The sequence below is a fragment of the Apiospora kogelbergensis genome (assembly GCF_038363985.1).
Source record: "Apiospora kogelbergensis strain CBS 113332 chromosome Unknown utg000003l_segment0_segment0, whole genome shotgun sequence".
NCBI classification, from domain to species: Eukaryota; Fungi; Ascomycota; class Sordariomycetes; order Amphisphaeriales; family Apiosporaceae; genus Apiospora; species Apiospora kogelbergensis.
Window position 1 is genome coordinate 1,916,146 of NW_027117420.1, and position 14,697 is coordinate 1,930,842.

General features: G+C 53.6%; 5 protein-coding genes across 5 annotated transcripts; 4 read left to right on the top strand and 1 right to left on the bottom strand.

Moving 5' to 3' along the window:
- Positions 1-486: 486 nt before the first annotated feature.
- On the top strand, positions 487-1,216 carry PG998_005379 (uncharacterized protein; the record flags this gene model as incomplete). The annotated part of the gene is made up of 3 exons (XM_066872197.1): positions 487-492; positions 575-812; positions 945-1,216. 3 exons carry the CDS (start codon positions 487-489, stop codon positions 1,214-1,216), a joined length of 516 nt encoding a protein of 171 aa, XP_066732294.1.
- Positions 1,217-1,701: 485 nt separating this feature from the next.
- PG998_005380 (uncharacterized protein) lies at positions 1,702-2,962 on the bottom strand (the record flags this gene model as incomplete). The annotated part of the gene is made up of 2 exons (XM_066872198.1): positions 1,702-2,321; positions 2,410-2,962. 2 exons carry the CDS (start codon positions 2,960-2,962, stop codon positions 1,702-1,704), a joined length of 1,173 nt encoding a protein of 390 aa, XP_066732295.1.
- A 1,011-nt stretch (positions 2,963-3,973) lies between these two features.
- Positions 3,974-6,507, top strand: PG998_005381 (SH3 domain-containing protein; the record flags this gene model as incomplete). The annotated part of the gene is made up of 4 exons (XM_066872199.1): positions 3,974-4,285; positions 4,357-5,508; positions 5,538-6,323; positions 6,385-6,507. The coding sequence occupies 4 exons, from the start codon at positions 3,974-3,976 to the stop codon at positions 6,505-6,507; spliced, it is 2,373 nt and encodes a 790-aa protein (XP_066732296.1).
- Positions 6,508-9,057: 2,550 nt separating this feature from the next.
- Positions 9,058-9,801, top strand: PG998_005382 (uncharacterized protein; the record flags this gene model as incomplete). The annotated part of the gene is made up of 3 exons (XM_066872200.1): positions 9,058-9,135; positions 9,386-9,545; positions 9,635-9,801. The coding sequence occupies 3 exons, from the start codon at positions 9,058-9,060 to the stop codon at positions 9,799-9,801; spliced, it is 405 nt and encodes a 134-aa protein (XP_066732297.1).
- A 2,796-nt stretch (positions 9,802-12,597) lies between these two features.
- Positions 12,598-14,134, top strand: PG998_005383 (uncharacterized protein; the record flags this gene model as incomplete). Its single annotated transcript, XM_066872201.1, has 3 exons — positions 12,598-12,765; positions 12,852-13,141; positions 13,249-14,134. 3 exons carry the CDS (start codon positions 12,598-12,600, stop codon positions 14,132-14,134), a joined length of 1,344 nt encoding a protein of 447 aa, XP_066732298.1.
- Between the last annotated feature and the right edge of the window lie 563 nt (positions 14,135-14,697).

Consider the following 14,697-nt stretch of genomic DNA (forward strand, 5'->3'; position numbering starts at 1 on the left):
GTTTTGGAGCTAGACAACGAAGTATTTGCTCCAGATGGCTATGGTCAATTTGGCGGCGTTGCTTTGAAATGCAATGCGATTTTCTGGATGGCCCTGCATGCGAAATCGGAAAGCCGAGTAGTGGTGGCGGGGCGAGAAACGTGGGGTTGCAATCGTTTTTCCAGTCTTGAACCCCTAGCCTCTACTGCTGGGAGAGTAATTGGCCCAGCGCAGCGCCCACGATGACGTAGCCATTATACGCAGAGACCTGGGTAACCGGCACCCGTCAAGTCCGTGGTTACGTTTAGAGATATGCGTGCGTGTGCGTGACGATCGGTGAAGCGAGGTGCGAGGCTCAAGACGTCGCTCGGCTGTCTCGGCGTGCATTTCCGCGTCACTTTGTATAAGGATCCCACTTCCGGTTTTGTATAGCTTCTCGACTGTTTAACACCTTTGCCGTCAACAGTAGCATTCGCGAAGATGAGGAATTTCGACCAGACAGCAACCATGGATGTAAGTCCCTGCACGCTTTGATCCGTTGTGCTCTATGCCAGCAACTACGTGACCGTCGCTAATCTCGGAACTACTACACAAGATTGTATCCTCTTACTCCGCCGCCACGCTCGGCTGGCACATCATCCAAGCCGTGCCTCTGATCGTTTGGCCGCAGGTCATCATCGGTCTCCTGAACATCGACGCCCCCACGCCTGCCGGCCTCCCTACCACAGGCGTCGAGCTGTACTTCGCGCGCAGCTTGGGCTTCGCCCTGCTCGCCCTGGGCATGGTGACCGTCGTCCTGACCGGGGCGCTGCCCATGACCAGCATGGTTGAGAGTATGATCACCAACCCCCTCTCCCGCCCTTTATTTTGCCGGCCTAATCTCCCACGCCTACATGTATTGCGCGAACGGCATTGCAGTTATGTATATGGAAATCACGAACTAAAACAAGTATCTTCCTGACTAGCCCCCACGGACTCCATAAGCCCCTACGCCAACGCCGTGATCCTCTTGACGACGTTGCACCACGCTGCCCAGGCCTTCTACTGCTGGGCCCGGTATAACCAAACATCGCAGAACGGGTTCCTTCTCGGGTTCGCCGGTACCGCCGCGCTCGCCACCTTCGGGCTCTGGTGCGTTCTATTCGGCGGGGACAAGTCGCGCGTCAGCAGCCAGACCGGTGCCGACAAGCGGACTAGCAACTTTCCCTTTGGGAGACCCGACAAAAAGAAGCAATAGCGTGGGAAGGCGTTATGAGCAATGTGTCGTATAGAAGGATATGCCTGTAACGAGGATGGACAGCATTGATACTGCGCCCGAGAGGTTTTCAAGTGCATTTAAGAGAATTGGCACGGTTCAACGGCACATGATCAATGGTCCGGAAGGGGCAGTTGCTGCTCATTTGTAGCATATTGCATAGATGTAATTCCAGCACGGTGTCTTCCTGTATCTGGCACAGAAACCTCGCTAGTTGGGGAAGAGAGCTCCTATAGCCTCCCTGTATCGTGTCGCTCCATGTCAATCCTATGTTATCATCGTGTCCTTCTTGTGAGATCATGCATATTACATTCTTACAGAGCTCTGCTTTGAGTAGCAGAATAAGAAAACGCCATAATAGTGTACCCGGAACGCCCTTCCCTGAACCTCCTCCACCTTGAAAGCTTGATTACCCAGATGACGCTTCTTTGCTTTTCTTCGCCGTGTACTTCTCGCTCTTCATCGTCTCAGTCGTCAACCTCGATGGGGTCATCGCCGCGGGAGTCTACCGCTTCCGGGGCTGCGCTGCCCTCGTCCTCGGGCTCCATCGTGGTCTTAAGAGTCTCGGTGCTGAGCTTGACGTCGGCTTCGCCCGCGAGCACCGCCTTCCGACGCCGCCACCAGTCCTCCTCAACCTGCTTCATCTGGTCGAGCAGGACCTCCTTCTCTAGCCACTCGAGCCGGGACTCCTCCTCGAGCTCGCGGCACTCGTCGCGCAGGGCCTCGGCGTCGCCCGTCGCCCACTTGAGGTGCGCCACGCAGAGCTTCCAGAGGCCCTCGGGGTCCATCTTCAGTTCCTTGTCGGTGAACCCCTGCTGCTCGGTGAGCGGTGTGAAGAAGTCGGAGCCCATGTTGTCGTCGCTGCCGTGGCCGTCACCGTCGTCACCCAAGAAGGCAGAGTCATCCGTCGCCGAGGTGCGTGGTTGCTGCGTCTTGAGGATGATCTTGAGCTTGTTGGGGCCCCGCGCCGGCTCGCGCGTCTGCATCGACTTGGGCACCGGGTCCGAAGGGCGCAGGGCTTCGGTCTCGTGGACGGTTCGCATGTGCTTGGCCAGGGCGTCGGATCTAGTAAAAGCCCTGTCGCATTCTGCAATGGGTTTCCCGTATCAGCAAGTTGTGATCCTACGTGGCATCGATATACATATGTTCTTTCTCCCTGGCGCAGCTCAGCTTACCTGGCAAATAGCAGTAGAAGGGCTTCTCCCGCGTGTGACTTCGCATGTGAGCCTTCAGTGCGTAGCCGCTGGCGTGGGGCATGCTCTTGCGCGGGCAGCCGTTCCACTCGCACGTGTACTTCTTCTGTCGGCTCTCGATGTGATCGTTGTGGATGTGCTCGACCAGGCGGTCCATGTTGCCCAGGTCGCCGGCGCGGCAGCCGTCCCAGGCGCACACCGTCACCTGCTCCTGGAACTCTTCCTCGTCGAGCTTGGCGTTGATAGGCGAGTTGGGCACGTCTCCGTCCGTGTCGGATGAGATGTCGCCCTCGTCCGCCATCTCGGGGCCGCCGTCACCGCCGTCATCCGAATCGGGGCCGTGGAGGTCCTCGCGCTCGCCGACGTGCACCGACGACGAGGCGCGTGATCCGCCGCCTAGCTTCTGGCGCTTCGAAGGTGGGAGCAGGGTGGGCTCCTCTTCTAGGGGCAGGGGCGAGTCGTAGTCATTGTCGGCTTCAGGGGAGTCTGAGGATAGCGAGCTTATCTCCGACGAGGATTCTGAGAGGAGGACCATGGTGGGCTTGTTCCAAACTCCAATGCGAGGGAAGTGCGCGACGCGACGCAATGGGAGAGACTGGTAGTGGTAGATAGAACGGTAATGTCAACCAAACTCGCTGATGATGGGGGGGGACTGGAAATTGGGGTCAAGCCGTTGTTGTTGCGTCGCAGATTTGAAGATGTCGTTGGCTTCGATAATGGAGAGCTGCTTTGGTTGGCTAATTAATTGTCGCTGGACGAATACACCGTTTTTGCATGGGACTCAGATGGTTTAGGCAATTGACGATCGACGCGATTGGATTGGCTTTTTGGAATGCAGGACAAGGCTGCAAGAAACTCAACTCTCCATGCAACTCAATGTGATGTTCGAATCATATGCTCATTCACCTACACTCGCCACGGTATGCACTGAGACTTTGCGATCACTCATCAGGTCAGTTCAACTCGAGGGACGGACGCTATTGTGCCTTTTTCCAGCAATTAAACCGTGACTGTAGTCGACCCCTGGCTGATCCTCGTGGTCTGCCATCTGCCTTCCCCCGAATACTCCATGTTGGTGAGCAAGCAGCAAGCACTGCCCACTTCCGTCGTAATGGAGGTACGAACAGAAGTACGAGCACCCAGGCACCGGTAGAAGAAGATTGAAGCCAGTCGAAGAACACGCTCACGGCCATTGGGCAACCAGCCACCACCTATGCATATCAATTCGTCTTTTCCCTGATATTTGCTTCCACTGCCCAATGCATTGACTCGTGCCTGATCGCATTTACAATCTACCAAGAGCTGGAGCTCTCTGGGCAATCATCCATCACTCAGTCTTAGGTAGTCCTGCGCCGGCCCCCTAGGCCCCCCTAGGCCCCCCAGCTACAACCAGACAGCAGTACCCGACGGGCGTTAGCGCTCTGACATCACCCCCACAACTGGGCAGCCAGGTCGTTGTCCTTACCTCCAACGAATCCGTCACCTTCTCCTTGCCCCCTCTCACAACAAGTCCCTGAACATCTTCTCAGGGAAAAGTTCACCCACCATGGCGTCGCTCAACCTATCTATCAACGGTGCCTCTATCAAGAGCAGCTACCAGGGCGTCATCAACGCCCCGGCTCCTCCAGCTGGAAGCTCTTCGACATACGGTCAATGGGCCCTCTTCTCGGTCCAAGCCCCGCTTGCCAACGCCTTCCAAGATAGCGGCAACAAGGAGAGCGTCCTCAAAGTCCAGACCAAGGGTGAGGGCGAGCTTGACGAGCTCATTGAGGACTTCAACGAGGGCCGTGTCCAATTCGCTTTTCTCAAGATCAAGGACCCCAACTCCGGTCTGCCCAAATATGCCTTGATCGCATGGGTTCGTTTCCCCTACAGTTCTCTACCGTCAGCCCCTTGAATGTTCCACAAACTAACTGCCTGCCGTTAAAGTGCGGTGGCGGCGTACCAGAGCGCACCAAGGGCTACTTCACCAGTCATCTGAATGCCGTTTCTAAAGTTCTGCATGGCTACCATGTTCAAATCACCGCCCGCTCCGACACCGACCTCGAACCCGCCAACATCCTGCAAAAGATCGCCGATGCCTCGGGCTCCAAGTACACAGCTGGCGGCAGTGCCCCGGTAAAACCGGCTGGTGGCCCTCCTCCGCCAGTCAAGAGCAAGCCCGTCTTCCCTACGAGCGCCACCGGTACCATCTCGTTCAACCCCATCGTCGCCGCACGCAATGCCCAATTACGACAGAACACCAACGACGATGGGTGGGGTGAAGACGCACCTCAGGTCTCCAGGACTAACCTGGAGAAGGTCGAGTCTGCCTACAAGCCCACCAAAGTCAACATGGCCGAGTTGACGAGCCAGAAACAAGAACCCCCACGGGGCGCTAGCTCTCAGGAGGACGACAGGCCTGGCGTCGTCCGGGGCGCCTACCAGCCCGTTGGCAAGGTCGATATTGCTGCCATCCGCGCTGCCGCCAAGGAGAAGACCGACGATCGACCCACCACCGTTAAGGGCGCTTACGAGCCGGTCGGCAAGGTTGACATTGCCGCAATCCGAGCACGAGCTCAGAAGCCGGCAGACGAAGAGGCACCCGAACAGCCGAAGCCTGTCGCAGAGCGCAGTGCAGCCTTCAGCCAGCCTCCTGCGTCCGAACGTATCACCGAGATGCCGAAGCCCAAGGTCGCCAACAAGTTTGGAGGAGCCTCGAGCTTCACTGGGACAAAGCCCCTCAACCCGGGAGGCTTCGGTCTCCTTGGCCCTACCGCTACTGGTAGCAGCGGCGGCCAGCTTGGCGCTGCAGGCAGAAAGTTTGCCGACTCGGCCGGCAAGACCCCTGCACAGCTGTGGGCCGAGAAGAAGGCTGCTCAAGGTGGTGGTGCGCCCAGCCCTGCTCCGGCTTCGTCTGGGGCTGCGAACCCAATCTCGCCGCAGGCTAGTGGTCAAGCAGGCGGCTGGAAGAGTGGTTATAGTGGGAAGAGTTGGGCACCCGTCCAACCTCCCGCGTTTTCCCGGGGAATCGCTGGCCAGAAAACTGGCGAGACAGCCACAAGCCAGGAGGAGCAGCAGGCTCCCTCATCACCTTCGGGGGTATTGGTGCTCTGCGCGACCGCTTCAAGGGTGCTGCGCCGATCGGGGCTGCTGCCGGTGTAGGTGCGGCGGCTGGTATTGGCGCCGGTGCCGCGGCATACGCAGCAACCCGTGACGACGAAGAGGAGGAGTCCGGCCCTCCGCCACCGCCCATGGGCAACCGACCAAATGAGGATGCACCAACAGGCGGTTTTGCGCTGCCCGGTATGCCACCTCGTCCACCACCCGTCACTGACGAAGAGGAGGAAGAGGAGCAAGAGCCCATCCAGGTTGCCATGCCTGTTGCCCGTGGTCCTGAGCCGGAACTTGAGCCCGCCCACGAGCCGCCGCGATCTCTCCCGACACGGCCCATCGAGCAGGAGTTGCCGAGAGAGGAGGACCTTCCGGCAGAAGAGGAAGAACAGGACCCTCGCGCATCAGCAGCCGCCGTTGCGCAAGAACAGTTCGGCCAGGATGCGGTCACTGATGTTCAGGGCGCGACATCTGGAGGCCGCCGAGCTCTGATCCAATATGACTACGAAAAGGCGGAGGACAATGAGCTGGAACTCCGCGAAGGCGAGTATGTCACGAACATTGAGATGGTCGACGAGGACTGGTGGATGGGTACGAACTCGACGGGCGAAAGCGGCCTTTTCCCCAGCAACTACGTTGAGTTAGTCGACGATGAGGAGGAGCAGGCGCCCGAGGCGCCTGCGGCATCTATGCCTCCTCCTCCCCTCCCGCAGCTGCTGAGCCCGAGCCTGCGCCAGCCCAGGCTGGTGGTTCCGGACCAACTGCCACTGCCCAGTTCGACTACGAGGCCGCCGAGGATAACGGTATGTGCATATTAAAAATCCGATTTAACTAGTAGACACCCGACTAACACAAAATATAGAGCTGAGCTTCCCTGAGGGAGCCACGGTCACTAACCTCGAGTTCCCCGACGACGATTGGTGGTTCGGCCACTACAATGGAGACACAGGTCTTTTCCCTGCCAACTACGTCGAACTGGACCAATAGAGTGTTACGGGATGAGGAGCTATGGCATACCTATGGCTATGCTAAATATGGCCAATTTCGATCGAAAGCCGGTGTTTACGGGGGAAAATGAAAAATAGCCTGCTTGTTTACTAGAGAATATATGTAGGAGCATGTTCAAAAAATCACCTAGGAAGAGAAAAGGGGTTCGTTCCCATGGCTCATAATGCGCGCGGCTCTAACGTTGAATGTGCGTCCTTTGATAAATATTGTGCAGAAGCAGCACCCTCTTCTTGCCCAACAATGATGTCGGGTTCTTTTGGGTGTGTACAACCCGTAATTTTCGTGTTGGATGGGAAGATGCACGTGAGACCGACCTAGGGCTACACACGCATTGAACGCTTCAATGTCATCCGGAGATCCCGTTTCGTGATGGCTCGTAGCAGCAGCAGCAGACATCTACCTAGCCTAAACTTTATTCTCGAGGCCAACCCTGTATCAGGATTCCTGGCATTGATCCATGTCTCCAGAAGACGTGTTAATACCTACTCTCTCTCTCTCTTCCTATGGCGGTCCTTAGCCTGTTTGCCAGCATCTCCAGCTTCACGAAGGTTGTGCAGTTGCAGTACATCAACAGCCGCAGGTCTTGGCGGCCTACGATGCCCCTAGCGGCGGCGGAGAGATATGTAGGGGAAATGTTTGGTACCCAATCCGCAATCTGCCTGCTGCGTTGTCGTCCCATCTCTTGTTTGGATTGCTCTGATTGATGACGGCCAGGCCCCCCATCCAAGTGGAACGGATATCTCGGCACATGCAGTGGATAAGGTACATGTCACCTCTTGTCAGGAACCTGCATGTAACTTCTTCCTTTCACGTCACTTACACTTACATGCTAATAGAAGAAGGTTTAAGCATTGAATCCATGGATTCCATAGAGCCAGATACGTGATCTTTTGGGGGGAAACTATTTTTTTTTCTCATTAGCTATGGAGATCGAAATATTTCGCCTTGTTACTCTCCCGTGGAAGGATCTCGGTACATCGTCAAACGAATATGTTCCTGCCCGGCCTCAGCCCTCAGTTGAACGATTACCATGACGCATAGAAGTTGTGGCCCATGTCTCACAAGAACTCGGTTAAGTAGAGAGGAAAACAAAGAGCGAAACCACGGCATCTTGTACGGGGTAGGTAAGTATACAAACTGAGCCACAAACCTGCCAATACAAGTCTGTGTGTCGCCAGTGTAAAGGAGAGACAGGAGAAATGCGAATGCTTGCGGTTGCGACCGACACCAATTTTCGGCGAGGCAGGCCAATCGAGTACGAACACACACACACACCACTTCCCAGCATATAAGCAGTAGGGTTCAGAAGATATGTATTGTAAATTGCCTCTCGGGTGGCTATGTACTAATAGGATCAGAGGGAAAAGGTTTCGATAAAGTAGGCAATACATAGGTATGCAGTGAGACCTGTCAGCGGCCAGTCACTGTCTTCGCGAATAGCAGATCAGAAAACAGGCCTCCCAGGAGAGTCCCACTCATGATTTAGCCCCCTACCCCCTTGCAGCCTCGGGGGAGGGTCGGAGGGGGGCCCAGGGTGTGGCTGATTTGCTGGAACAAATCGACGGTTACCCGCGATACCATCAGCATCGCCGCCAGTATCAGTCATCTGAACAGTAGATCAGGTGGCCAAACATCTTCCAAAGTGGCTATGCTTACGCACGTCGTCGAAGGCTCGGAGTGGCCATTGTGGGGTAGTGGACGCGCATTATGTATGTACATTATCCCAGCCGAGTGCGGTTCAATGGGCATGGAAACGCTGTCATTTGATTGCGAGCGAGAATGGCAGGGTGTTTCCTGATATAGCGTAGTCCGGTACATTGAATGTGGAATTAACCATCAATTCGGTGATAGTCTGGTTGAAACTTGGGGGCGTCCAAGGAGGATCGGAAGCGCATCTGTGACCCTGACCCTGCGCCTGCGCCTGAGCCTGAGCCTGAGCCTGCATTCGATCCTGCATCCCAATCCGTCTGCCATCTTGCGCAAGTACTTACTGACAGTACTTGACCCTTGGCCGACGCCGCACGGCACACCCAGACAGCCAGGCTTGATTCTGGCCCTTTTGTTGTTTCGCCCGTTCGTCCATCCTGGCATCTTACATCTTCTCTTCGATTACTACTTCTCTCCTACAAACACAAAACGTCGGCAATCTCCTCTGCTTTCTTGACCGGTATCAAGAAAGGAAGAAACCCTCAATTCCACGTCCATAAATTTCTTGCGACTAGGTACGTACGCTGATGATGGCCACGTTATTGTTGTTGTTGTCGTTTTTGTTTCCCGCCTGCGCCTGTCAGATCCGGTCTGATACGAACCGCCAACCCCCCAAGCTTTCTGACCCAAGCCGCCTTGGCATCGATGAATTGGCACTTGGCTTGGCAGGCTTGGTAGGCTTGGTTGAACCTCACTCCATCACTTTCCCATCCTTTCGCGAATCTCTCAATTTCTCTCGGCGTGCATCATCTTGCGACTCGGCCAAGACTGACAATCATTACCAATTCTACAGCGCAGAACCAACAACACAATACTTTCATCATGTCCAACCAAGGTTACTACCAGCAGGGCCCTCCTCCCCCCAGGGCGGCTACTACCCTCAGCAGCCTCAGCCTGTACGTTCTCTCAATTTCTCTCTCTCTCTCGAACTTCATGTCAATCGCCCGCCACCCGACCGATCAGAAAGTGTGATCGCGACATCGAATTCCGAAGCTTCGGGTGAATGTCGCAAAAGCTCAGGCTTTGCTACGCTTCGGCTTTCTCTGCTTTTCCCGTCTCCCAGCGTCCGCTCAATCGCTTGATTGACGGATAAGAACTGGGGTTTTAACTGAGAACATGCGCGCGCACCTACTGACACATCGATTTTTAGGCTTACGGCCCTCCCCCGGGACAATACTACCCTCCTCAGGGCCAGCCTCCCATGGGCTACCAGCAGCAGGCTCCTCCCCCTCAGCAGAAGAGCGGCTCGAGTAACTGCCTGACCGCCTGCTTGGCCGCGCTCTGCTGTTGCTGCGTCTGCGAAGAGGGGTGTGAGTGTTGCGCCGACTGTTGCGAGCTGTGTCTGTAAAGAATGCGGAGCCCCGACGATCATTGGACGCGATGATACGGAACAACCAAGCATTTGCCAAGGCCAAAGCCAAGTCTTGGAACGACGAGGATGGATCGGTCCGCCGAAGGCCAAACGAACTTGACCATAATTACTTTTACGACGAGCACACATACGCATATGCGCCTACATCGGACTCGCTACTCGAGTACAGAACGGGAGCTACTCGCAATATATAATCAACCGATACTCTTTTGTTGTTCTGAGGATGGGGAAAGCAGGTGGACGGGCGAGCAACCATAGGGTTGCTCAAGTTGGAGGAATAGGAGAGAGACAGAGGGCGAAGGGAGAGAGGAGGGTTGAATCGTTTATGCGAATGCATGTCTTCCTCTCGAATTCCGGGTGGACAAGTCAGAAGCCATCACGCGCCTTGCTAGGGAATTACTTAGACGGGCAGAGCAGGGTGATAAGAGGTAACATCACAACACACAGCAATTTTCCCCCTATGCGCGTTTCATTGGATTCATAATCTTTGCTCTTCCCTACACAAATGTCCGTTATAGTTGTCTGGATGAAGTGACTTTCCCCCCTGCTTCGATACCTCAGCAGACCCGATATGAGTGATCCAACGGCTTGCTACTGTGTGATATCTTCCGATCTCGTGTTTCATTCCCTCCCGCTAAATATCTAAACATCCCCTCTGATATAACGACGGGTTATAGTAGTCGCATTACATACCTGCATTTTCTTCAACTACCCAATTCGTTCATAGTCTAGGTCAACGGCAATCATGTAATTATAGTATTAGGGGGCGTAGTAACTAAGTTTCCATACTTTGTTTCACCGTCAGGGGGACTTCCTGCTGTTAGACACATGGTAGGTCGCATTGCATATGCGCCAGTGTAGATCATTCATCATCTCCCTTATCTAGACGAGGCCATTTTGATGTAGCCCCTTGTAGAGCAAGCTGGTGATAATGGGATATCGTCTTTTTAAGTTATACCTCCACGATCCCATCAAGAGGATTGTTCCTGTTCAGGGCAATATTCGTGCCTGCCTCACTACTGTCTAGCATCGAAAGTTAGAACTGAGTATGATCACTTGGTAGGTAGTATGACGATTGCCTGGTTACTGACCTCGTCCGCGGAGATCTCAACCCAGCTGGCGACAGAGTGAGCGAGTGGCTGGAAGCGGCTGTAGGCTAAACTATACAGGTGGTGGCAGAAAAACGAAGGAAGATGGGAGATGAGGCTACCATGATAGGATATTGGGCTTGGGGATGTCTCCAAAGCAGGCATAAGGTCTCCTTGTCAGCAGCAGTAGGCAGCCGAAGTAGCAGGAAACTGTTTTACCCCCATATCTCTTTGTTCTTATATCGGTATGGATTGTGGGAGTATTACTATTTGGTCCGGAGCAGCAGTATACAAGTTCACGCAAGTTTATAAAAAAAAACCCCCAAGAACTATTACGGCTTACAGAATCTCGGGAGAAGGTGATCGAAATTAAGCAATCTGCCTACCCATATCAAAGGAATTCGATAGACGTCACACAATTGCGATGTGTTCCAGTCCAACGGATCATGGACACACAGCCGAATCTCCAGAGGAAGGATGATAAACGTCTACCGACTTACAAGTGCATTTGGACAACTGGCAGTCATCAGGCAGGGCTATATATGTAGGTGACCACTGGTCAGTGGACAGAGGTATGTAACAGTGAGCTTCCCTTCCGTCTCTGCTTCCGCTTGCGCGTAGGTGTCATAGCCACCCCTGAGGGACGTAACCTTTGTATGTTGGAAAGGCTTGCTCAATCAACTTATTTAATCACATCAAAGTGGTTCGTCTTTACTACCACATTGTTTCGTCACGAGCGTACGATCTGCTAATGGGTTCCTCAAAGTGGCTGTACGAGTAGGAACATCAAGGCCTGATAAACTGTTCCGAGTCGCTTAGGTACTCAGGAGACTTTGCAGTGACAAGTGCCCAAGGCGCCAGGGCCGCAGTCCATTTCGATGATCCATGGCTCTTTTACCGGTAGACAAGATACAGCGATCTCTGCTTCCTCACATGATTGCGAGGGGCGGCACCAGCTCTTTATGGCATTACGGCACAACTTGTACAGTTGGTCTCCTGACTGATCATAAAGGTTGATTAGTAAGTTCAAGTACAGACTGGGAATATCAACAGGCGTAATGGTTGCCAGTGATTGACTTTGGAAATGGGCTTTAGGACATAAAAGAGGAGTGGTTTGAAGAGGGAGAAGTCAAATGGAATTTCAGAAGTGCTTCTTATAGGCTTGCTGAGTTTGTATAGACCATGCAGTGACTCCTTTATGGCAGTATACGAGATGAGCAGGAACCACCGAATGCCAACAATTGCTCACTTTTTCCTATGTTATCCCCGTCTGCTTTCTTGCTCACTGGATTGTGGATGGCATCTGTGTCTAGCATGAAGGTTGACCCCTTAGACGAGCTCACACGAGGAGAAAAAAACCACTTTCATGAAGGAGATGAATTAATTGACGATGTCCTGGACAATATCATAGGTACAAAGGTACTTCACGACTCACCGTGATAATATAATTATCACCGGGATTCGGGTGTCAAGATATCACACAATCGTCTGAATACAACAATCGGTTGTGAATGCCATCATGAAGTACATAGAGAAAACAATCCCTATTGAGTGAGTAGCAAGATCAGAAGATTCACCCATTCTAATTATTTGTTTCCCCGATTGTTACATGGCTCACTTTCTTCCTTTTCTTCTTCTTCTTCTTCTTCTTTTTCTTCCTGGACCCGATCGACTATTTCGTTCTTTGGTCCCATCAACGATCTCCATCCTTGACCTCAACCATTTCCTTCCATCGCCACCCAACCCATTCACACGCTTTCTCTTCCCTCATTCAACGCACAAAAGAAGCAAGAGGGGAAAGCCCCCAGTCTGTCCCATCGAATTCAAGATCATCGCTTTGAACATCGGTTGTTCTTGCAACTCCTTCATTCCAAGATCACGATACTGCAACACATTGTGAAGATGGCACGCAAATCCAAGTCCAAGTCCATGGCCACGCCCCAGCCCAAGCACAAGCCATTTGTTCTTGGAAAACCTCCCTCAAAAGAGGAACGATGTAAGAACAAGGTCAAGAATGAGTTGCCCTCGCCTCCTAGCTCTCAGCATCGTCTAGGTGGCCCCGGTAGAAAGGTAAGTTGATAATTGTTTCACAAACCGCTTAGGGGTTTCTTTTCACGTCTAAGCATGTATGTGTGGCTGACATAACGAAACCCTAGGAGCTAGAGTTCGCGAAGAAAATGCAGGGTCTTCCTAATGAGATCAAGAGCCAAGTCGTGAGAACAAATCTACCCGAGAAGAACAAGTGGCCGGTCGAAACCGACGACATGCGATTGAAGGCCCTCGCGATGAAAAGAGCTAGAGATGCCGAGATTCGGGCAGATAAAAAGCCCGCAAATATCAACATCATGATGGATCGTATCATCAATGCTTTCCCTGGAGACGCGGACATGGTGGTTGCCCCCAGCCTTCTGTGGCACGGAGGTGTTGACATGACAGGCTACTACGAGTAAGTAGATCACTCACATTCGCACTTGCACCTGCATTTTCTTTCACCCTGCTTCTGCTACACCCTTGCATCTATAGTAGACTAACCACAAGCTTAATGCAACACAGGTGGCTCCTTGACGAGTACTATGAAGGAGACATGCCCGAGATCGTGCGACGAGCCAACGCCTTCCGCGGGTTTCCCCAGCTCGACGACGAGGACTTCAACCAGGTTGACGCTGCTGAGCGTTATGCCTACTACCGCTCTCAAAAGGGCCGCGATGAGCTCCGACCCTACTTGCCCGCCATCAAGAAGTACGCCCCCAAGGGCGAGTACGAGCTCATGAAGGCTCAGGTGAACGGACAGACGGCCTCGTACGCAATGGCTGCTGATGCTGATACCGGCGAACTCCAACCTTACAAGTACAAGGAGGAGCCCTACCCTTCGGAGTCTGGCCCGTCGCCCTGCTACGCCCCATCAGAGGCCGGACCGTCGGCCGGCTACCATGTGAAGATTGAGTACCTGACCCCAACTTTGGGCTCTGCCATTGCCGGCGAAAACCTGTCGTCTCGTTTGGACCGTTCTGTCACGCTAGGACGCTCCCCGCAAGATCCTGATCGTGAACTTTCACCAGCGTTTGAGCTTGCTACTCCCAATACGGACACCATTCGTGTGAAGATGAACCCTGCACTACGCGAGATGATCAAGGATGAGGTTCCTCACTCTGCGGAGTCAGAATTCGCCCCCATTCTCGCCGCCGTTCGCGCCGCCAGGAAGGACCAAGATGGTGATGATGTTCAGGATGAGGAGGAGATGAGCGCAGCGTACTACGATTCCCCCAACGTCTACAAGGAGGAGGAGCAGGATGAGTACAAGGACGAAGTGAAAGATGAGGTGATGAGCACAGCAACTGACCTGTCTGTTCCCTTGTCCCGACCCCTGCTCCCACTCCCCGAAAAAGAAGAAGGTCAAGGCCAGCCGCAAGCGCAGGGATTTGTTCGACGACACCTTTGAACCCTCTCCTGGCGACCTGTCGTCCGATGATGATAAGCCCCTAGTCAAGCGGATTAAGAAGAACAGCCGATAAGCCTCCTGTGCGATGTCGTATTTGTGGTGGAACTGACATCGTCCACCTGCAAGAACTACGACTGAGCAGGCTGTCTGTTTGCATTCTAAATCATCTCCACCTCCTGATACCAGTCGTTAGTCGATATATGTTCGCTTGCGACGAGCAAGCAAGCTTGAAATTTGGAGAAGGCGGCGTACCGAATCTCAAAGGGGCTCAGTTTGGATGGTCTGGACCAGATCACTGGACACACATACACACAGCATATGACTAAACATATGGTCCATGGCGATGGCACTTTTCTCTTCACAGGCGTTTCATTTCAGCTCTATGCGCGATGCCCTTTCCTTTTGGCCGGTCACGGATGGAAAGTCCCGTCTGAGCCCCAGTTCAGGGCGATGAACCCATCTCTGTTGATAGTGATGGATCTTGATCCCTCATGGGGGTTCTAGATAGACTTCACTCAGCCAATCCAATGCTATGTCACTGACATGCCGTTCTCACACGAACT